Source organism: Ursus maritimus, unplaced genomic scaffold (genome assembly GCF_017311325.1).
Source record: "Ursus maritimus isolate PB19 unplaced genomic scaffold, ASM1731132v1 scaffold_31, whole genome shotgun sequence".
Classification (NCBI taxonomy): Eukaryota; Metazoa; Chordata; class Mammalia; order Carnivora; family Ursidae; genus Ursus; species Ursus maritimus.
Genome location: NW_024425675.1, coordinates 16,049,938 through 16,073,791, shown reverse-complemented (window position 1 = coordinate 16,073,791; position 23,854 = coordinate 16,049,938). Strand labels below are relative to the sequence as shown.

At 36.5% G+C, this 23,854-nt stretch overlaps 1 protein-coding gene across 2 annotated transcripts in view; it reads left to right on the top strand.

Moving 5' to 3' along the window:
• The first annotated feature begins 3,158 nt into the window (after window positions 1–3,158).
• The window catches only part of MALRD1 (MAM and LDL receptor class A domain containing 1), a 747,156-nt gene continuing 726,460 nt past the window's right edge, over window positions 3,159–23,854 (top strand). For both annotated transcript variants that reach the window (XM_040645358.1, XM_040645357.1), the window contains exons 1-2: window positions 3,159–3,357; window positions 17,784–17,924. In XM_040645358.1, the coding sequence (XP_040501292.1) occupies window positions 3,159–3,357; window positions 17,784–17,924 (340 nt within the window). The remainder of the gene's footprint in view (window positions 3,358–17,783; window positions 17,925–23,854) is intronic.

The window sequence follows — 23,854 nt, the reverse complement described above, 5'->3', positions numbered from 1 at the left end:
CATTTCTTGTCTAAATGATGAATACGACTTGAAACAATATACGGTAATGTTACTTTTAGTAGGCAGTAACAGTTAATAAAGGAGTTTCCCAGCTGAAACGAGGCAATAAACAGCTATGACAGCCACAAAATGTGTGATTTTTTTTTTCTAAATGGAAAACAGTGAACATATAGAATGTTATGGAACCTGAGTTCAGAATCAGGATATAAAAGAAATGTTTCAGGGTTTGCATGTCTCTTCACACCGTTGCTTCCCTTCCCTCTTCCCTGCTTGTCTCCTTTCTCTTCCTCCTTTATTCCTCTCTCTATTTTTCACTCTCTCCCTTCTATCCTTCCTTCCTTCCTTCCTTCCTTCCTTCCTTCCTTCCTTCCTCCCTCCCTCCCTCCCTCCCTCCCTCCTTCCTTCCATAATTGCAGGCCTGTACCCCTCTCTCCCCTTGGGAAATGGAAAAGCAACATTAAACACAAGAATTGTATATCTTTTACATAGTAATGTTTTAAAATTTTACATCTTTATTGCACTTATTTATATGTGCCTAGCAAAACTCAAAATGACTGTAAATCTCTCATTAATTCCATTCAATTAGCAATCACTTATTGAGCGACTTCTACCTGCCAGGAACTGTGCTAGTAACTGGGGATTCAATAGGGAGAAAGTCACCATCCTGCTTTATTCTCACAGACGAGTGGGGACACCACAGAAGTAAGCCGACAATGACCATTCCAGAGCTGTAGGGGCTAAGATGACTGGGAACAGATGTCTGTGAGAGAATCCAGGAATGAAACTTAGCCTTGGAGGAAAAGCCAAATTTAGAGAAAGTCTTTTAAATGGAAAAATAAAGAAAAATTAGTGTTAGTTTCCTTTCTGGTGATTGGAGTGTGAAAGAGATCTCAGTCTGGAGTCAAAAGATGGCATATTCGGAAAACTGCCAGCACAGTAATTCAGTAATATTGTGAGGGAGAACCTGAGTGAGGGCGTAACAATGACCCTGGACAGGCAAGCTGTGTTTGTGAGTCACGCTAAGGAATATGACATTTATACTGATTTCAGAGGAAAATATGTAGGAAGACATTTGTGCTTTCAAATGATGACTCTGACTGAAGGATGGAAAATACATGTGAGTAGCAGCAACATCTGGTTTGGGGTGTGGCTGAGATGAAAATCGAGAGAGTTTTTAACTGAAATATAGAATGCGGAAGGCTGGATGATTGGTAGGTAGAGTGGGTGAGAGTAGTCCAAGAATCTTGTATAGTTTCCTGGCGTGGGATGAAAGAAGGTGCAGGTGCCCTTCATTGAAATATGAGCTGGTTGGGTGAGTGGCGAGAGGAAAGGAGAGTTTAGTTCTGGAGATTTAGGCTGCCCCATCTATGTGGTATGGAAGGGGGGAGGGCGGCGCTCAGAAAGAAGACTTTACAGTATAGATTTGAGGAATATATCCTATCGGGACTTCAGATATAGATTTGGGATAATATATAGATAATGCTCAGAATCATGGGAGTGAAGAAAATGCCTAGAAAAAAAGGATAATCTGAGCAGGGAGAAGGATGAACATGGAGTTATGTTATTATGAGGATATTATAAGGATAATCAACATTTAAGAGACACATAAAGGAGAGAAGTAGGTTAGGTATTAATGTTCATTTATAAATATTATATTCATTTACAAAACAGAGTTAAGGAGAAGAAATATTTTTGAAATTGGAGTAAAGCACAGAGCAATGAAATGCCAGATTACATGGAGGGCTCAGTGATAGGGCAAAATTATGGATTTTCCTCCCTGGATCCTGAATGCCCATACTTTAGACATATATATAGTGGGTCTTTTTTCTAGAATATGGGAAAAATCTTACTTTCCTAACATTTTTATTAGATGTTCAGATGCATCCCTGTCCCTGATCTATGGTCCTGATTTTCACTCTACCTTCCCCAACTGCTTCTTATAGTCTCATGGGGTGTTTTGTTTCTTGCCGTTATATTGCAAAAATGAAAAGAAAGTAGTTGAAAAAGAACTTTGATATGTCTTTAAGAAATCAAATATAAAGGAATATTTTGAATATTCACCTGCATATAATTTCTATGATTATACAGCTTCATAGAATTTTATTATGTATACATCAGTGTGTCCTGAACTTCCATATACCTTTCATTCTGAATATGCATTCTGAAATCATGTTTCAGTTGTAGAAGCAAATTAAGATGAATTGACAAGAGGATCAGTGTGCTACAGAAGAAAGAACACTGCCCTCAGCAATAGTAGGAAATTTGAATTCTAGTTTCTAATACTAAATTACTGTATTTTCTCATAAATACCCTTAATTTCTTTGGGCCCAAGTTATGTGATTGGTAAAACAATGACCTCCAATGTCCCTTCAACTTTTAAAATCCTATGGTTCTTGGGCGCCTGGGTGGCTCAGTCAGTTAAGTGTCTACCTTCGGCTCAGATCATGATCTCAGGGTCCTGGGATTGAGCCCGGTGTCAGGCTCCCTGCTCAGCAGGGAGTCTGCTTATCTCTCTCTCTCTGCCCCTTCTTCCCCCACCAGCCCCGCGTGTGCTCTCTCTGTCTCCGGAATAAATAAAGTCTTAAAAAAGTCCTAGGGTACTCAATTTATCTAAACAAGCAATACGAGGTTTCTATTCAATAACTAAGGATACACATTTGAGCTCCCAGAGAAATTCTAATAATATTTAAATAAGTTTTAGCGACCACAATAATGTTCTAAATTACATGAATGTGATTAAGTAAGCACAGGAATTAGCATGGCTATGTTACTTAGAACTTTATTGTGGACCTCCCCCAGCTCCCCTGCCCCATTTATGTGCCTGCCCTTTGTTTCTTAAAATTTTCCCTCAGGAGATAGCATGATCATAAATGCTTACATTGTTTAAATATGGTATACACAGGGCAATAAATATCCATGTTTAGCTAGATACAGAAATGGTGCAATTGCTCAAGTTAAATATTTTCTAAAGACACTCCTCCGAAAGAGTAAATCAACTGCTCTGGGAGTCATTTGTTGGGGTTGCAGATAGTCACCGAGAGAGTATCCGGTCATAACAGGCAAATCTGGAAAAGAAAGAGTAGGGAAAAGAGAAAGGATGTCTCTCATTATGGATTCACCTATTACAACTGCCTAATCTCCCAGAGACATATCAAGTGATGCTCTTCTGCTTGGCCGAAATGTTACCATTCCCACGGAATGAAGCTTTTTGTTTCCTTTGGATTTCTTGTGTCTTCATCTCTGCAGGGGCTCAGCAAGGAACCGAAGCCTTTCAGTGTGGCAATGGGTTGTCCTTGCCTCCTGACAACGTGTGTGACTTCACAGATCAGTGTGGGGACAAGAGCGATGAACAGCAGTGTAAGTGCTATTCTTCTCCTTTGTCCAATTTCAGGTCCCTGGACACCTTCCAACCAGGGGCCGATGGGCGGCCAGGGAGATTCGGCTAGATACCTGGCCCTCGTGGATTTCATTTACACGCTTTAGTGTAAATCAGAAACTAAAATATATTTTTCAATAGAGATGGGTTCATAGACCAAAATGCCTCTAATTAAACAATATCAAATTGCTGAGATTCTAACTGGCGGGAAACAATTCTAAACTAGTTTTTACTGATTATAAAGAAGGAAGTGATATGCAGTCATGTAGCTGTTAATATATCAGGGAAGCAAAATTCCAAAGAAGCTCAGGACAGAAACTTTAAAATGCCGTGATGGAAACGATGAGCTTAACACTAGATTCAAGGGACGCCTGGGTGGCTCAGCTGTTAAGCGTCTGCCTTCGGCTCAGGACGAGATCCCGGCGTTATGGGATCGAGCCCCACATCAGGCTCCTCCGCTGGGAGCCTGCTTCTTCCTCTCCCACTCCCCCTACTTGTGTTCCCTCTCTCGCTGGCTCTCTCTCTCTGTCAAATAAATAAAATCTTTAAAAAAAAAAAAAGCTAGATTCAAGATGGAAATGTGTGAAATGACTTTTAGGTTTACATGAGTAGATTTGATTTTTGCTACCTCCCTGTGAGTTGGTACCGACTGCACCCAGAGTACAACACGGGCTTGTACCTTTGATTCTGGGGTGCAGAAAATAGCACTAGCTCAGGAAAGTGCGGGACCTAGATTTGGGTCCTGCATAAACCATGCACGAATCATGTGGTCTTGAGCCTCCGTGTCATTACAAGAAGTTGTAAAGTGAGATAAATTGACTTTCAGCGGCGGGAAAACGTTCCATGGCTTACTGGTATCATGTGAAAAAGGAAACTGTTCACCAAGGTAAGACGTGGGTAAAGACATGTACGTTTCTGTAGCTTCTCTTGCAATTAGACATCCTGAAGGAATTCTGCATTTCACCAGTGGAACGAGGGCAATCACCTTTCAGAAACAACACATTCATACAATTAAGTGAGTTCATTGTTGGTTCATAGTAACTACTGGTTCAATTATCCAGAGGCACTAATTCATGTATTTTAGAGCACATTACTCAAACGTATTTTCTAGTTTTTATTCAGATACTATGTTAATTCAGGTTTATAGAATTTTTCATTTTCTTCTGCTAAAATAAGTTTCTATATATTCGGTTTTGCTACTGTTGGTAAGTTTCTATATATTCAGTTTTGCTATTGTTGGACTTCTACTTACATATTCAGTTGTTATGACAGTAGAATGAGAACAGTGAATACTGAAAAATCTCTTCTCTGCAGAAGAAAACAAGCTATTGATTTGTTTCCCATAGTTTGGGACAGCGATCATGCCATTAGTAACTATTAAACACAAAATGCAACCAAAGACAGGAATTCATTTATATTTGTCCAATTTGCCCAGAGAGGCTGAATGTGGGTGTGCTGCCCTTTCTCTGACCTGTCTGGGAAAACCCTCGCTGTTCTTTGGTGAGCAGCAAAGAGGAACCACTTGGCTGGTTTGACAAGAAGTGCAAAGTCCCTTCCCTTATTAATCGCTGTGAAGCTTCCTTTAGCACACTTGCTGTGATAACATGCACGGTCCTGCTTCAGGGAAAAGGTTAATGTGAAAGAAGGAGAAAGCTGCCGAGTGCAAAAGGTCTTGGCTGCATGAAAAATTCTAATAACTCGCGGCCGTGGAGGGAAACGAAGGAACAGATCTGTCGAATAAACAGATTTCATTTTAAATGTTACATTAGGAGATCACCTTTTGGCTTTTTCACTTTTCATTTTCATTTCTGAGAACTTTCCACTTTGGTATTTTATTTAAAATGTGGACCATAACTTGTCGATAAAATTGAGAATGACTTTGAGGTGTGAGTTTCTTTTGTGCACAGCAGGAGGGGAAAATATTGTGGAGGAATAATGATGGCCAAGCAATTCTTCTCATAAAAATTTGTGATGCTTAAACTTACAGATGAGACTTAAAAAAAAAAAAAGTTAACATTATAATGATGTTAAAATAGTCGCTTTTTGAAAAAAAATCAACCTGTATGCCTTTTTAGCATCCAAATGGTGTGACCTTTAAAGAAATAGATTACTATGTTGACTTTTCATAATGAAATTGGCCTAGTTGGAGTTGAATTTCAGATGCAACTGATTCTATTAATAGGTTTTTGAGAATTTTCTTATTTTACATGATGGACCTCCTTTTCAGAGTACTTGAACCTTTTGTTCAACTCAGAATTTCTTTTAAAGATGGGAGGTTTAGAAAGACAATCTTCACAATGAAATAAATTCTATTTATATATGATATTGAGCAGTTAATATATAGTGATTAAGAAAAATAATTTTTAGGTATCACAACTGTTTGGTCTTAGTGTTGACAAGAGTCCCTCTTCATTATAATTTATTGATATCCTGAGTGAGGGAAATAAATGTTGTAGTACTCGGTATCTTTTTAAAAATCGTGTTCTAAGCATTGCATTGTCTGCTTCCATGCTGATCCCCATTGCCCATTCTCCCTCATTCTCTTTGATTTGTATTTGTTCATTTTAATATTGGAGCCATTATATCAAGTACAGGGAGAGTCTAGCTTCTCTCCTAGCAATTTCTCAAAATTATTTGATATACAAAGGCTTTACTCTGTTGTATTTTTACTTAACAATAAAGACAGTAGTCTTGCTTATATTGCTACCATTCAGATCCAAGTCAACCAGAAGATTATAAACTACTATTGATACAGGGTTAAGATATATCCCATGAATTGGATCCTCACTGTTGAAGTGTTGCCAGAAAATAAATATTCTTAGATAATTACTTTTGCATACCTGAAGTCAGTATTACAATTAACTGTTATATACATTCACTTTTAGAGCTAACTTGTGACTTAAAAGAAAAAAATATATTCTGTTAATCTGACACTTTTCTCTCCTACCTACCCATCACACTTAGGAACTTTCCATTTGGTCTAGTGTTTTTTATAAGGAGATAGGAATCTATTTTTATACTTTGATTCGATGGAATACTTCATAAGATTTTGTGGTTTTACCTTATTTCTTTTGCAAACTTTTTGGATTTAGGGAAATTTTTTTCCCAAAAGGTATTTACTTCATATAAATCTAAATTTATATGTGAAAAACATAAAAATTACCTTAGAGGGGCTCCTGGGTGGCTCAGTCGTTAAGCGTCTGCCTTCGGCTCAGGGCATGATCCCAGGGTCCTGGGCTCGAGCCCCGTATCGGGCTCCCTGCTCCTCTGGGAGCCTGCTTCTTCCTCTCCCACTCCCCCTGCTTGTGTTCCCTCTCTCGCTGGCTGTCTCTCTCTCTGTCAAATAAATAAAATCTTTTTTAAAAAAAATTACCTTAGAGGTGCATTCCCAAAATCTGAGAGGTGACAGTGTTTAATCAGGTGTTTAAGTACAAATGTTATTTCTTCAAGAGGTTGATATGTCAACTACTTTAAAAGAGTAATTGGTTCATTGAAGTACTTGAAGTTAAAGAATTAATAGAGTGAAATGTGAGATTTCACGCACAGTGCTTATCTTACTACTACACTGTATGCAAAAGGTTTGATGTATATTTTCCTGAAAGAACTAAAAATCCTAAGCAAAATGTCTTGGTTTGGGCTACTATAGCATAAACTGGGTGGCCTAAACAAAAGAACGTTTAGTTTTCATAGTTCCGGAGGCTGAGAAGTCTAGGATCAAAGTACTGGCAGTTTTGGTATCTGATGAGGGCTCGTCTCCTGATTTGCATATAGCTGTTTTGTTTTGTTTTTAAAGATTTATTTATTTATTTGAGAGAGAGAGAGTGTGCATGTGCACACAAGGGGAGTTGAGGGGCAGAGGGAGAGGGAGAGAGAATCTCAAGCAGACTCCACGCTGAGCACAGAGCCCACATAGGGCTCAATCTCACGACCCCAAGATCACAACCTGAGCAGAAACGAAGCGTCAGATGCTCAACAATCCAGGTGCCCCTGCAGACAGCTGTTTTTTCACTGTGTTCTCATATGGTGGGGAGAGAGCTTTGACTTCTCTTCCTCTTCTATAAAGACATTAATCCCATTATGAAAGTGTCGTACTCAGGACCCAGTCACCTCCCAAAGGCCCCACCTCCAAATAACTTAACACTGGGAATTAGAGATTCAACATATGAATTGTGAAGGGATACAGATATTCAGTCCATAGCACAATAAAATTTAAGAAATCTAATAATAAATATAAAGATCTTAGCTGAAGAAAATTATAAAAAATTACTGCTGTATGGAAGAAAAACTTATGGCAAGATTATTTCCTAATGGTGTGCTTTAATAGTGCAAATACATACATTTTCACATTCATGAACTCAATCTAGTTAAATTCTAATACAGAGTATAACCAGGGTAAATTCTGGAATTTATCTGAAAACCTGATTAAAGCGATCTGCAAGTTCATTCACAAAAATGAGGGAGAACAGCTAGAACAGGGAAGAAGATAATGATTAATAATGGGGAATAACTTTTATTAGTAGATTTGTAGTAGGTATCATGTAAACTACTCCAACATTGTGAAAGTTCAAAATTAGAAAAGAATCTGATCACTAGAAATAGTAAGATTTCTATAAATAAAAAATATTAAGAAATATAACACAATATGTATAATATATATAAAAAATAATGGTGGCATTCCAAGTCAGTTTATAGTATGTCCTCTAAGCCAAGCACTGTTGAGAGATTTCCATAGAGTATCTCATTTAATCTTTACCAAACAAGAAAATAGTAAGAACTGTTATTGTTCCCAATTTACAGCTTGGTAAACAGAGGCTCAGATTAAGTAAACTAAAATGCCAAAGGACACAGAGTTATTCATTGGAGGAACTGGAATTCACAACCAGTTCTGTCTGATTCTGGAACCCTTAATTCTTTTTTTATTTTTTTTAAGATTTTATTTATTTATTTGAGAGGGAGGGGGGAGAGAGAGAGAGAGAGAGAACGCACAAGTGGGAATGGGGGGAGAAGCAGACTCCCCACTGAGCAGGGAGCCCAGCACGGTGTTCAATTCCAGGAACAGAAGATCATGATCTAAGCTGAAGGCAGACACTTAACCGACTGAGCCACCCAAGCGCACCCTGGAACCTTTAATTCTAACCATGATACAATACTAACCGTGTTTTTATTTGCAACTAATGAAGATGAGGCAATTTTATGGAATAAATTTCTTATTTACTCCCACACATGAAAATCTCCAAAAGGTAAAGTGTTAAATATAGAAAATAAAGCCATAGTCTTTATTATTCTTGAGTATAAGTTGAAGTCAGGAAAAGTTTCTCTTTGCTTTGAGGTATAATAAATTCTCAAAATATATTTGTTGAATATTGGTATTGAATAAATATTTGGATGAGGAAGGGCCTTTTTATGCATTACATGAAAGGAAGAAAGTACAAAAATCAGTAAATTAGAATATGTAAAATAACAGTTTCACTGTATCAAAAGCATTGTAAATAAATTGAAAGAGGAACAAAGCTTTCAACATATTTGACAAATAGTTCTCTTCCAGGTAAATATATCAAATAAAAGATGCATTCTCTCATAGAAATATGAGCAACAGTCCTGAAAAGGCAATTCACAAAACTTACAGAAAGAGAAACAACCACATGTGATGAAGCGATCAACTTCACTGTCAATCATATATCACAGTCAAAAACCAAAAGCTCTCAATATTTTAAAAATTAAATACACATAAATTACAAAAAAGAATGTCTATGGTTGTGAAGGGTATGAGAAAATGAGCATTTTTATATAGTGTAGGCAGGGGTGTTAATAAATTCTTACATTTTTGATAGTAGTATCTTTGAAATATGAATAAAGATTTAAAAAATGTTCATGCCCTTTGACTAGTGATTTCATTTTTAGCAGTTTATTCCAGGAAAACGTTTAGAAAGAGTTCATGTCAGGAGTCTCATCACAGCATTATTTAAGGTGGTGGAAATTGGAAATAATGTAATTTTATAATATTAGATTAATTCTTAAATAAATTATGATACATCTATACTATGGACATCTGTGCAGCCATCTGTCATCATTTTTGGTGCTATTTAAAAGTGGTGAAAAGCTCATGATATATTGTCAAAAGAAAAATTATGATAACTGATCAATATGTATACTTAAAAATAGAGTATGGCATTGCATATAAAATACTAGATAGAATAATGTCTAGGTGGTAGACTTACAAGCGACTTTTCTTTTTTGTACATATTAATATTTTAACTTTTCCAATACAGCATCTGTTGTTTTAAAAATCAGAATAAAATGGCATCTTAAAATTAATAAATAGTTTTCTATTAGCTTGCTCTATTGTGCTTATTGTAGAAATGAAAGCAAAGTCATATTAGACATGTAGGCCATGTGATGCCAAACAGAATTCCTTTTCTCTCATTTGCCTTTTAATTTTTTCTCAAAACTCAACTGTGACATATGATTGACAGTGAAGTTGAACACTTCATCCCATGTGGTTGTTTCCCTTTCTGTAAGTTTTGTAAGTTGCCTTCTCAGGACTTTTACCCATATTTCTATGAGAGAATTCACCTTTTATTTGATATATTTATCTAGAAGAGAACTATTTGTCAGATACATTGAAAGTATTGTTCCTCTTTTGTTTTATTTACAATGCTTTTGTTACACTGAAACTGTTATTTTATATATTCTAATTTACTGAGTTTTGTATTTTCTTCTGCCTGGATATCACAGGCATAACGTGGAGTTCACCAGAATATACAGTCACAGCTCCACTGTGGGCTCCACTGGGGCTTGCGAACAGTGAGATTATGAAGAATTATCTGTCCATTGGTTGATGGGCATTAAGGGGGACACATAATGTGATGAGCACTGGGTGTTGTATGCAACTGATGAATTATTGAATTCTACATCTGAAACTAATGATGTACTATAGGTTGGCCAATTGAATTTAAATTAAATTAAAATAAATAAATAAATAAGAAAAGAACAAGAGTGGAAGATACAGCCTTCTAGTTATGGAATGATAGGTCATGGGAATAGAAGGGACAGCATAGGGAATATAATCAATTATATTGTAACAGTGTTGTATGGTGACAGATGGTTGATATACTTGTGAGCAAAGCATAATGTATATGTTGAATCATAACGTTGTACACCTGAAACTAATGTGACATTGTATGTCAACTATACTTAAAAAAAAAAACTAAAAAAAAAAAAAGAATTATGTTAATTCTGAAAGTTGGAATTTGGGTCTGAATTTCTAGGTAAGCATAGAGAAATTGCTATTTTGGGGTGTTTGGATAAAATATTCTGATGTGGTTTCAGAAGGGAACAGTTCCTCTTTCTAGAATTCTAGTCCTTAAAATGACCAAAGAGCATTTTAGGTTCTAGATTCATAAGTCCTGTACGAAAATACCTGAAATCTTCAAAGGCTTCAGTCTTTGCCTACATGGGTGCTATCCTATCAGAACTGCCAACAGTTTCATTAATATTTTGAAGGAGGTCGTGGAAAAGCAAAATAGTACCTTTGTGAGGACAGGGAATTTACCTCATTCACCCCATTTCCTAGAAGACTGATGGCACATAGAGTCAATAAACGTTCGACAGACTGATTAACTACTAGTTTACTAAGCTGGATTTGTCAGGTGCACTATTTTCTTTCATCGTGGGATTCGACGCAACTACTCAGTCTTGCAATGTAGTCTGCTCTTGTTTTGTTGCTTAAGTGTGCAAACTGACATCATTGAGGAAAGACATTCAGTTTATGAGTTCCCTTAAAAAATTTCAAAGACACCTCGTGATATCAAATGGCAAACTGTTTCTTCCATTAGCAAAATATCTTCTGAAGCCAAAATATATACATAGCTAGAACCCCTGCAATTCTTGTCATCCCACGTACCTTTCTGTTTGTCAATAAACATTTCTACGTGTGCAGGTTGACCCTAAAGGCTTGGCTAGGGATCCTGAGAGAAGGCTTGCATTCTGTTTTCAAATTTACCAAATTGATGAAGGCAACCTTGAATCCCCCAGCTTTTAAATAAGTTTCTATCAAAAAAACAGGAATAATATAATATGATGTTCTTTACTATCTAGAAATAATTGTGACTTTCCAGTGAATAAGTCTTGAAATGCTTGATTGGACTTGGAAATCGGACTTGGAAGAAAAATTTTACTTATTTTGAAAGAAATTGAAAACCTATTTAGGGAAGAAAAAAATATGACAGGGCTTTATTTGTTCCGGAATTAGTTTCTGTGATGCAAAGTTTCTTCATGCAAGATGATATAACTTTCTATTAGAGTCTCTGTATTCACCATTATAGAAACTACTGAAAAGCCCTAAGATATTTTGGCTAAGCTGCTACTCTGGAATGGAAAATTATATGTAAACAGCTATGCAACATTTATAATACTCGAGTGAATACTGCTGCAGACTGAAGTTAATGCCATGCCTTGTCAATATTTCTACAGAAATCACCAGGCACAAACACTCCTTTGAACTTGTTTGAAGGTTACTAATCCTGAAACAATGTTAAAGTTAAAACATGGTTTGGAAATCCTTTTCTCATTGACTTAGATACCATCAATGACTCAATTGACAGTCTGAATGCCACTGATGGTCTCAGTGACTTGAGAATAAAGGCAGAGTATGACAAGAATCCATCCAAAATAATATTGGATAATTCTGGTGTGAGCCATGAGAGTGCTAATTCCATTTGCTATCATGTAACTCGGTGAGTTAGGGTTTTTCCTATTTCTGTCTCAATGAAAATATTAAAATTAATTCAGTGTGAAAGATGAATATATCCTTGTAAAGATTAATTAATATTTTTAACTTGCCAGGCCAAATAATAGCAATGTTTCATTGAAACATTTAAAAGATTAAAACACCATTTAAAAGATTTTATTTATTCATTTGACAGAGAGAGAGAGACAGTGAGAGAGGGAACACAAGCAGGGGGGGTGGGAGAGGGAGAGGGAGAAGCAGGCTTCCTGCTGAGCAGGGCACCCGATGCAGGACTCGATCCCAGGACTCTGGGATCATGACTTGAGCTGAAGGCAGACACTTAATGACTGAGCCACTCACGTGTCCCTGAAATTTACTTTTGAGTGTAATTAAATTTTACCTTTATTTAATTGGAATATTTTAGATTCATCTCATCCTTTGTAGGAACCGACCATTATTTTTTACATTAAATGAGTGAGAGAGACAATTTTTTGTGAATATGTTTTTATATGTTATCTACGTGAAATAAGTCATTCTCCAAATGGTAAAATGAATGGTATGTAGAATATTGTGGCTATGTAATACATAGCTTTCTTCAGAAAGGGAGGAAGCTAAAAATACTTAAGAAAGTTGGACTAGAAGGAAATTACCTCAGCACAATAAACACTATATGTGAAAAACCCACAGCTAACATCATACTCAATGGTGAAAGACTGAAATCTTTTCCTTTAAGATCTGAAACAAGACAAAGATGCCATCTTTCATCACTTCTATCAACATAGTACTGGAGTCCCAGCCAGAGCATTTAGACAAGAAAAGTATTAAAATTAGAAATGAGCAAGTGAAATCATCTGTTCACAGAAGATGTGGTCTTAATGTAGACAACTCTAAAGATTCTTCCAAAAAAACCTGTTAGAACAAATAAACAAATTTAGCAAGGTTGCAGGATACAAAATCAATACCCAAAAATCAGTTGTGTTTCTGTACACTAGCAATGAACAATCTGGAAAGGAAATTTAAAAAACAATCCGATTTACAGTAGCATCAAACAAAATAAAATACTTAGGAATCACCTCAATAAATACAGAAAAAGCACTTGATAAAATTCAACATCCATTTATGATAAAAACTCTTTAACAGAATGGTTATGGAGGGAATGTACATCAACATAATAAAGGCCATATATGACACCCCCAGCTAACACCATACTCAATGGGGAAAAGCTGAAAACTTTCCTTCTAAGATCAGAAAAGCTTTTCCTCTAAGTCAAGGATTCCCACTCTTGCTGCTTTACTCAAAATAGTGCTGGAAGTACTAGCCACAGCAATGAGGCAAGAAAAAGAAATAATGGCATCTAAATTGGAAAGGAAGAACTAAGATTGTCCTTACTTGCAGATGACATGATGCTTTATATAGAAAATCCTAAAGATTCCACCAAAAAACTATTAGAGCTACTAAATGAATTCAGTAAAGTTGTAGGGTACAAAATTAATATACAGAAATCTGTTGTGTTTCTACAAAATAATAACAAACCATCAGAAAGAGAAATTAACACAGTCCAGTTTACAATTGCATCAAAAAGAATAAAATACCTAGGAATAACTTTAACAAAGGTGGTAGAAGACCTGCTCTGAAAGTATAGTATAAAACATTGATAAAGAAATTGAAGGTGACACAAATAAATAGAAAGATATATTATGCTCCTGGATTAGAAGAATTAACATGGTTAAAATGTCCATACTACCCAAAGCAATTTACAGACTCTGTGCAATCCCTATCAAAATACCAATGGCATTTTTCACAGAACTAGAACAAATAAACCCAAAATTTGTGTGGAACCACAGAAAAACCCGAACAGCCAAAGCAATCTTGAGAAAGAAGAACAAAGCTGGAGGTATCATGCTCCCAGATTTCAAACTATACTACAAAGCTATTATAATCAAAACAGTATGGTACAAACAAAAAGACAGACATATAAATCAATGGAACAGAGTAGAGTGTCCAGAAATAAATGCACACGTATATGGTCTATTAGTATATGACAAAGAAGGCAAGTATATACAATGAGGAAAAGATAGTTTCTTCAATAGATGGTGTCCAAAAAGGACACAAATTCTGACATATGCTGCAACATGGATGAACCTTGAGGACATACTAAGTGATATAAGCAAGTCACAAAAGGACAAATACTGTGATTCTACTTACATGGGGTATGTAGAATAGTCAAATCCATAGTGACAGAAAAGAATGATGGGTTCCAATAAAATGGTGGGCTGGGGGAAGGAGAGAATGGGAAGTTAGTGTTTGGATATGGAGTTTCAGTTGGAAAAAACAAAAAGCTCTGGGGTTGGACAGTGGTGATGGTTGCATAACAAGGTGACTGTATTTAATAGCACAGAACAGTACACTTAAAATGGTTAAAAGATACATTTTATGTCATGTGTATTTTGCCACAATTTTTCGGAAAGAGCAGGACTCATCGTTAAGACTACAACTGGGCCTCAAAAATCTTTTAAGAGAAAGAGAGATATGCATTATTACTATAGGCCCAGGCAAAATTGTGAGATAAGTGGTTTGCTTTTAATATCTCCTGCCTTTCCTTTTCTAGATTGTTCCTAGTTCTTACATTTTCTGTGTCTTCTCAGAACTTTATACTGTGACCATCTACCCGTACCAAACGTAATTCTGACTTCTGCACCAATTTCTTCACCATTACCACTATTTAAAAGTTTATTCTGCTCCTCCTCATTTTCTCAGAAGTATGCCCCACGTTAACCATCACTTGGGGATATATTTGATGTTTGTCTTCCCATGAAGGTGTTGACGATTGACTCTACGGGAACTCTTCGGTGAATTTTAAATGGGAGAGTCTGGCAATGTGGAAGACAATTCAGGGGATTATTTGGCCTTCCAAGCAACCCCAGATCACAACATGGGAACACCTTCCCTCTTTGACTATAGTACGTCCCGCGTTTGGGATCACAAAATTGGAAAAATGAGTTCCACACGTTCAAAAAGCCCAGGAACGTGGATTCTACTGATAAGTTCTTGCACACTGCTCCTCGTTATTCCATACCCTGTTGAACTGAGGCCTTAACAAAATTTAATGATGGCTGTGGTAGCAGAACTCTCTATGCAGGCAGATTTTAGTGTAGCAAATAGTTTCAGGTTTGGATGCAGATGTGTGCCGTATGGAATTAAACGGCAAATCAGTGACAGTGCAAGAAACATGGTTCAAATGGTTTAAAATATACAATTCTCTCTTGGGGGAAAATAAATGGAAAATTTTCAGATGCAATTTTTGAATAATCCAGTGGTTATTAGAAGTTTGTGGTTTTTACAAGAAACACTCGAAAATGTATGCTCATTAGATTCATTTTATAACAAAAAGAAGCCCTGTTGAGATTATTCAGAAGGAAAAAATGTTCTACTTAGCTATTTTTCTGGTTTTAACACTTTCAGAAATCATTATGATTATCTTTCTGTATTAAAAAGAACAGAACATTGTGAACAGAAGTCAACTAAGTAATTGTAATGCAAAGCGATTTCTTGGTATTTAAAAAATGTTTGACACTTTTTTGAGAATGTATGTATATTTCATACACATAATTGCTGAAATAAGGTGATAAAAATAGTTTAGAATATTTTAGAATCACAGATATGTTGTAAAAAATTGCTAGAAATTACAGGAAACTTGAAAATCTGTTTATGCAGATACATGCATAGCTAAATGAATGACACGCACATATCTATACAAATAATTATATAATTTAGTTAATTTTTTTTTTTTGTTCAACCAGATTCTCTGGATCACGAGAGGTCCATGAGGTTATAATTGGGATAGTCCAGCTATTCTACATGTTTCAAAGGCCTTATGGCAATTGTGAATTTAGCCATGGTATGGATTCCCAGACTAATCAAATTTCTTAGCTTTTGGATAGAATAAGATCAATTCAGTCTGGAAATACTGGTTCCCTTGGGCTGACTAGAAATTCTGATAGGCCTCTAAGTTTTTGATCCAAATAGGAGCGTGGACTAATAATTCGGCCTCTTTAAGAGCTCATGTTCTGAAGTTAGAAAGACCTGGGTTCTAATCTCAGCCCCAGCACTCACTAGCTGTTCTATCCCAGGTGAGTTACTTTATGTCTGTAACACATAGTCTAAGCTTCCTCACTTTTTTGGTAAAGATTTTTTTTTTTTTTTTTTTTTTGAGAGAGAAAGAGAGCGTGGGAGGAGTGAGGGAGAAGCAGACTCCCTGCTGAGCAGGGAGCCCAAGGTGGGGCTTGAACCCAGGATCCCAGGATCGTGACCTGAGGCAAAGGCTGACAGTTAACTGACTGAGCCACCCAGGCATCCCAGCTTCTTCACTTTTAAAATTGAAAAAAATGCCTGCTGCATATGGGTGTGGTAAGGAATAAATAAACACCTGCAAGTAGGAGTCCTCGCACAGAACAAAGTACCTCGATAAATTGTAGCGATTAAGATTCCTGTTGTTACAGAATACAGCTGGTCTATGCAATCTTTCAAAATAAGGGATCTAGGAGTAAAATAAATGAAATAGACCATTGGTAATAAAGCGAGTTTACTTAGTGTCGTTTAAAAGTGATATTTCTCAATCAGCTTTCAATACTCATATGTATGATCTCAAGAACCTGCGTCCGATATATTATTATTAAATAATATTTTGTCCGAAATGTGCTTAAGTAAAAATTACGATTTCGTGACTGCGTTGCCAAACACTGCCTAACTATTCACCAGCATATCGACTCCCACAGTGGCTAATGCAACCAGTTCAGGCAAGAACAAACCTGTCAAAGGAAAATCTCCACGGTTGTTAAGAACTATAACCCAGCAGTGGCTATTTGGGGTCGAGATAACCTATTTTGTAGAGAGTGACACTCGCGGATGTTGGATAGTGAGATAAAGCCCAACCCGGTGGTCGTTGTGAACAACCAAATGTCCAAATCCTTCAGGTTCTGTCAACCTGCACAGATCCATTAAACCTGGGGAAAAGACAAAAAGAACCAGAAATTGCCTTTGTTGTGATAAAAGCGCCAAGAATTCCCAGAACAGTGATATTCGACAGGAAGGTGCTACATTTAATTCCGGGGGCACATCACAGCGTCTGCAGTCAGAAGGCCTTTGGCCATGTGGTGTGCCCACACTTGAAGTTCTGATACGCCTGGAAGGCTGGAATATCGAGGTGGAGCTGAAGATATAACCTTAATAATAATTCCTCATATTTTATGGTTCTAAGAGTTGTATTTTATATAAATTATGTCATTAGATTCTCATCGCAATCATTTGAGGGAGAGAGGGCAGGATGTCATTATTCTAATCTTACAAGGGAAGAAAAGGGCTTGCTATGGTTAAGTGGTTTAGCTAAGGCACTCAGTAATAGGAGACAAAACCAGGATTAGGTCCTCCGTCTTCTGACCTCACGCGGCCTTCTCTCTGTTTGAGTGCACTGGTTTTTGTATGTGGTGATTTATTAGAGTGTCGTCTGCAAAAAAGCTTTGCATTAATAAAGTAGACTTAAAATGTGGAAAATAGTCCTTAGGTTAATCTACATTTGCTGTTTGTTGCTAAGTTTTTTTTTTTTTTTTTTCTCTATTCTTGTCTGAGTTCTTAAGGAACCGAATGGGGTTGTGAAAGCTAATTTCTTTCTTCTCTCATTAGGCTCCAATTATGAAAGATGTGATTTTGAGAATGGGCTCTGTAGTATGACGCAAGATCAGAGTCTGCAACTTGGTTGGACAAAGAGAAATGGGATGACTGGTCTCTCACTTCCGTTTTATGATCACAACGGCGATATGTCTGGTAAATGCTTTGAATTTCTCTCTCTCTCTCTTTCTTGTCAAGTGGTTGATTTTGGTGGTAGAATATTGGTCAATATTTGGATGTCAATTATTATAATGTCTAATTTTATGCATTCTTTAACCATTTTCAGGATATTTAGGATATACAATATTACCTTGGATTCTTATAGGTGTGTTCCTGGGATCCTGCTGGGCTATCTAAACAATAATTGGGATTTTCTAGCTGTTTTGACTCTTTATGGAAAATGGACAATTTAACATGATAATGCTACATAGGTTAATTCATCAAATAACTTTACTTTTGGCTATACTGATCTTAGCTCTAACAACACTGGTTTTTTCAGACTATTCAGGAAGCTCTGATGGGCTGCTCATTACGCTTTGAGGCGGCTCTGAAGCCAGACATTTATTCATTTCTTTATTTGATAACTAGTGAACTTCATTCGTTCACCACTTTGTACCAGCTGATTAAGATATTTTAGTGAGCAAAAATCAACCCTAATCCTTCCCTCGTCTGATGGGCTTACACATGACATGAAAAGAGGCATAACTAATTGGAGGCTGGTGATTTTTTAGAAAAGAGATGCTTCTTTCAAATAAATGCAACCTAATTTTAAATGTGAGTATTTTCCCTAGAGAGAATTTAAAGCAAGCCAATGTCCAGGTATCAGATATGTTTGGAAATGTTTGCATGAATACTACGCATGTGGATTAGAATCCTGGCTCCATCACTTACTAGCTGTATGATGTTGAGCAACTTACTTTTTAAGCCGTGGTTTTCTCAACTCCAAGAGGGCGAATGATGATACCTAGTTCATAGGTGTTTGATGTAAGAGCTAAACAAGATATTGTGGGTATAACTTGCCGTAAAGCATCTAACATTCAAGAAAGTTGATATTTAGTACTTTTCTGGGTAATTTTGGTGTTCCTAACTCTAACTTCTGGGCAAGTGAACTGGAGTTTGTTATTTTGCTTGGCTTTGATGGCAAAAATACTTCTTAAAAGGGAGTCTTTGACAATTGTTAGGAATAAGCCAACTTTACCACAAACAAGGGATCAGCTTTTCAAACAGGACCAACGACTGGCTGCAATGCAGAAAATTTTTATGATGTTCAGTTATGCTCGATGGTGATGATATCGAATCTGGTTCCCACCTGTTAGTCATTACAATACCTCGTGAATTGTTTGATTCTGTATATTTCTCCTTTAGAACCTCCCCACTGCTGCTTTCTTTTACTTAAAGACTTTTCACAGCATGCATTTACTTATCCGAGGCTTCTTCTTGGGCAGAATACCTGAAATTTCCTCCTTTTGTTGCATGTGGCTCTTTTACTATGCTTGTCTGCCTCTTCACCTTCGAATTAGACAACCAGAATCTGTCATTGTGCTTCCTGCTCCCTCTTTCCTACCCTCCTTCCACTCTTCCCTCTTTCCTTTCTTTCTTCCTACTCTTCTCATTTTGTCATGCTGATTTTTTTGATTGCTAGTCAAGAAATAAAATGGGGGCAATTACATCAAAATTGAGATGTTTTATAGGCAGATACCATTGTAGCTATATCACTTGGTTTGAGTTCAGATCTCTGGAGTCAGACGATATGGGTTTGCACCCTGGCCCTGTCAACCTGCTAGTTGAGTGGCCTCTGTTTCCTCATCTGTAAAGTGGGAGTAATAATAAGACAAGCCTCATAGGGAGAAGGGGACAAAATATTGCCTGTCATAATTATTGAAGACTGGTGATTTTAATAATAGTGATGCATCTCTTCTAAGTACAATTAAATGTTAAAATATGAGTATTGCCCTAGATATAATTTTAAATAGGCAAATAGATATTAGATATTAGCTATTTGAGAATGTTCATAGAAAAATCATCTTGTTGGAATCTTGTCTCCATTCAAAAATCCTTATTTCATGAGTATTAATAAAATTTTTGATTAACTTACTCTTGAAATAATTTGCTAGTGCTCCAACATAATGTTTTCCATCATGTAATCAATGCCTTGAGAAGTTTTCAGAGCTAAGTTTGAAAATCTATTAGAACATTAAAAACATTACTGTGTCAATATTTGAAGTCTACTAAACTTGGAGCAGAGTGATTAAAATATAATATTGATTTTTAAAAAGTACCTAGCATTGCATTTAGATGAAATGGTATCACTACAAAAATTCAAATACATCATTACAACAATGGGAAAACTTTATATTTTAAAAAAGAAGGGAATATGAGTTTTTCTTGTAACTCTTCGGAATACCAAGTTTTAAATAATTCTAGAGTTTAGGTGATATTAAAGGAGATACATGAGTCTTTTAAAATGTGTAATTTACTATAAATGTAAAATGTATAGGTTATCAAAGATAAAAAAATAATGTATTTGAAAAGTTAACATTTACCTCTATATTGCAGATTATTTTTCTTATTTGGGTATTTAAAATCAGGTTTAAATGGAAATATTAGAACTCATGTTATTTTGACCAATATTAAATTAGATCTAAAATCCATGTATTATATTATGATTCACACAAACTATTAAATATCATCCAATCTTTTAATTTTATTCTAGAAAGTGTGATGGTCTTAGCCTAGAATTGAAGGCTCTTTACTATTCTCTATGGCCACACTTGCAATGACCCATTGCTAGGGCATTTCTTTGGTTGTATGGGATTGCTGGGTAGCACATTATAGCTTTGGAAGTTTCATTTACATTGTTTCTTTTTTTTTTTTTTTTTTAAGATTTTACTTATTTATTTGAGAGAAAGAGACTGCAGGGAGAGAGAGAGAGAGAGAGCACGAATGAGGGGTCTGGGGAGGAACAGAGAGAGGGAAAAGCAGGCTCCCCACTGAGCAGGAAGCCCAAAGTGGGGATCCATCCCAGGACCCTGGGATCATGACCTGAGCCAAAGGCAGACACTTAACCGACTGAGCCACCCAGGTAGCCCTCATTTACATTGTGTTTCTTAATTCATGGCCATATTAACTCTATTTTGTCTAGTAAGCTACACGCAGAGTCTGTGTGCCCACTTATTTTTTATTTGTATAGTTCCTCCCCCAGTGTGTTATAATTTTTTCTATCATATGAAAAGTTTCAAAGAATTTTTACTGTGAATAGCTGTATACCCCCCACTTAAGTTATACAACCAAAATTACTATATTTATCAAATATCTGTCCATCTACTGATCCCTTTCCTCATCTATCAATTCATCATATTTTCAATGTATTCCAAAGAAGTTGCAGGAATCACTTTACTCCAAGTACGTTAGCGTGGTATCATCTAGACACAGGAGTCAACAAACCATGGCCTGTGGGTCATTTTCCTGTTTTTGTAAATAAAGTTTTATTGCAACACAGCCCCACCTACTCATTCACAATGTGCCTGTGGCTGCTTTTGTGCTACAGCCTTGGAGTTGAGTGGTTGTGACAGACCATACGATCCACGAAGCCTAAACTATTTGGCCTTTTAAGAAAAAGTGTGTTTTCCCCTGTTAGAATTCAATATTCGTTAGAATTACTTTTTTAAATTTTGAGGTAAAATCTACACTATATGAAAACACCAATCATAAGCGTGCTATTTGCTAAGTTCTGACAAATGCATTCACCTGTGCAACCCGGACACTTAACAAAAGTAGCACATTATTGTCATTCCAGAAAGTTCACTCCTATAACTTCCTAACCAATCCTTGCTCCCACCCTCCACTCCCAAGGCAATCATCATTTTAATTTCTTCCCGCATGGAGTCGTCCTGCCTGTTCTAGAACTTCATGTACATGAACTCATACAATGTATACACTTTGTGCAAGGCTGTGTTCACTTAGCATAATGCTTCAGATTCATCCATATGGCAGCATGTATCATGAATCCTTTCCTTTTTATTGCTAAATAGTATGCAATTGTATGAGTTTATCCATCCAGTCTCCTATTGATGGACACCTGTGTTTTTTCCTGTTACGGAATGTCATGAAGAAAACCGCTATAAACATTCCTATATAAATAAGTCTTTGTGTCCTGATGTTTTTAATTCTCTTGAGTAAATACCTAGAAGTGAAATGTGGTGTCAGTTAATGTCCAGTTTTATGAGAACTGCCAGGGCTTTTTCTAAGATGTTTGTAATTTGTTTTGTTTAAGTGGATGGTTAACTTGCTTAGACGCAAGTTGAAAACTCTGTTTTGTTTGTTGTGGGCAGAAATTCAAATATAGAGTCAGTTCTTTTAACCTTTACTAGACGTGCCCCCTGCCTACACATGCATGTTTTAATTGTGGCCGGAGATTTGGGTAGTTTATTCATAGAATATAAGCCACCTCTTCTGGCTCTCTTCTTTCTAGAATTCTTCCCTTTATTTATGGTGTACCTGGCTGTCCTAGCTCCCTTTCTTCGATTCTTCTGGCCAAGGAGACAGCAGCTTTTCTATCAGAATTTTAGCCACACACACCAGCTACAACTGAAGCCTAACCTCAGGCAAAGCCTGAAGGAATCTAACATGTTCTGATCCCTTTCTCCAAGTTTCTGTTCCCATAAAAATATGCCTCTTTGGTTTTTCTTGAAAGCATCCTGAGGTCTTAACTTTTAGGTTTTTCTGTATAAGTGTTATATTTATCACTGGGCATCCTCATACAAGCGTGTCCTAAACTGTTCCATGCTGCCCTTCTCGATAGGCTCTAGGAACCACAATGCATTTCTAGATACTTGGCAAGCTGCATGATTTATTTTTTATTTATTTATTTATTTAAAAGATTTTATTTCTTTATTGGACAGAGATAGAGACAGCCAGTGAGAGAGGGAACACAAGCAGGGGGAGTCAGAGAGGAAGAAGCAGGCTCATAGCAGAAGAGCCTGATGTGGGGCTCGATCCCATAACACCGGGATCACACCCTGAGCCGAAGGCAGACGCTTAACCGCTGTGCCACCCAGGCGCCCCAAGCTGCATGATTTAGACAGTGAGTTGTTATTATTTTACAAATAAGAAACAGCAAAAGACAAAAACTGGAAAAGAAGGATCTCACACTCACTTTCTAGATCAAGTTTTTGCAGCCTTTATAGTCTTAATATCTGTTTATTTTGATATCATTGAGAATTAATGTTCATTTATTCTTTTATATATTTATTATTTCAAAAACTTACTGAGCTTTTACATTGCTCCACGTATTTTTTGAGAATCTGCGGATATAAGAATGAAGAAGAACAAAGGTCTTGTTCCTAGGGAACTCACCATCTAGTGATGGAGGCATAAACCTTATACATTTTCTATTCCAAGAATCTGCAAATTTTTTCCTTCAAGGACAGGATAGTAAATAGTTTTGGCTTTTTAGATCATACAGTTTATGTCCCAGCTACTCAACTCTGTCTTATGCTATGGAAGTAGTCATAGACAATACATAAAGATTGAGCATGGGTGTGTTACAATAAAACTTTATTGCTGTACTGGAATTTATAATTTATATAATTTTCACATGTCAGCAAATATTATTCTCTTGAAGTTTTTCAACCATTTACACATGTAAAAACCCTTAGCTCACAGGCCATACGAAATCAGGTGGCAGATGGGATTTGTCTTTGAGCCATAATTTGCAGTCTTGTCTGTTCAGTAAACATTAATTGAGCATTTTTGCATTCAACAATATGCACTATTGGGGATGCATGAGTAAAGGATCAAATTCCTCCTGCAAGAACTAACAGATAAGTTATCTTGATTTTTGTGGTTAGTGGTCACTTTTGTAGCAAACATAGGTGAGGTGTACCTTGATGTATACTCTGATTCTGTGTAACCATCAGCTTTATTATGCTGTTATTTCAAAATTCATCCGAATTTTCAATGAAGGAGGAGATATTATTACAGTAGGTCAGCCTGTGCCTTACAATAAAAATACAAACAAAATTTGTATTTGTGAAATGAAATTCAGTATATTGTTCTACTTGTGCCATTTTCAATATTGTAGCAGC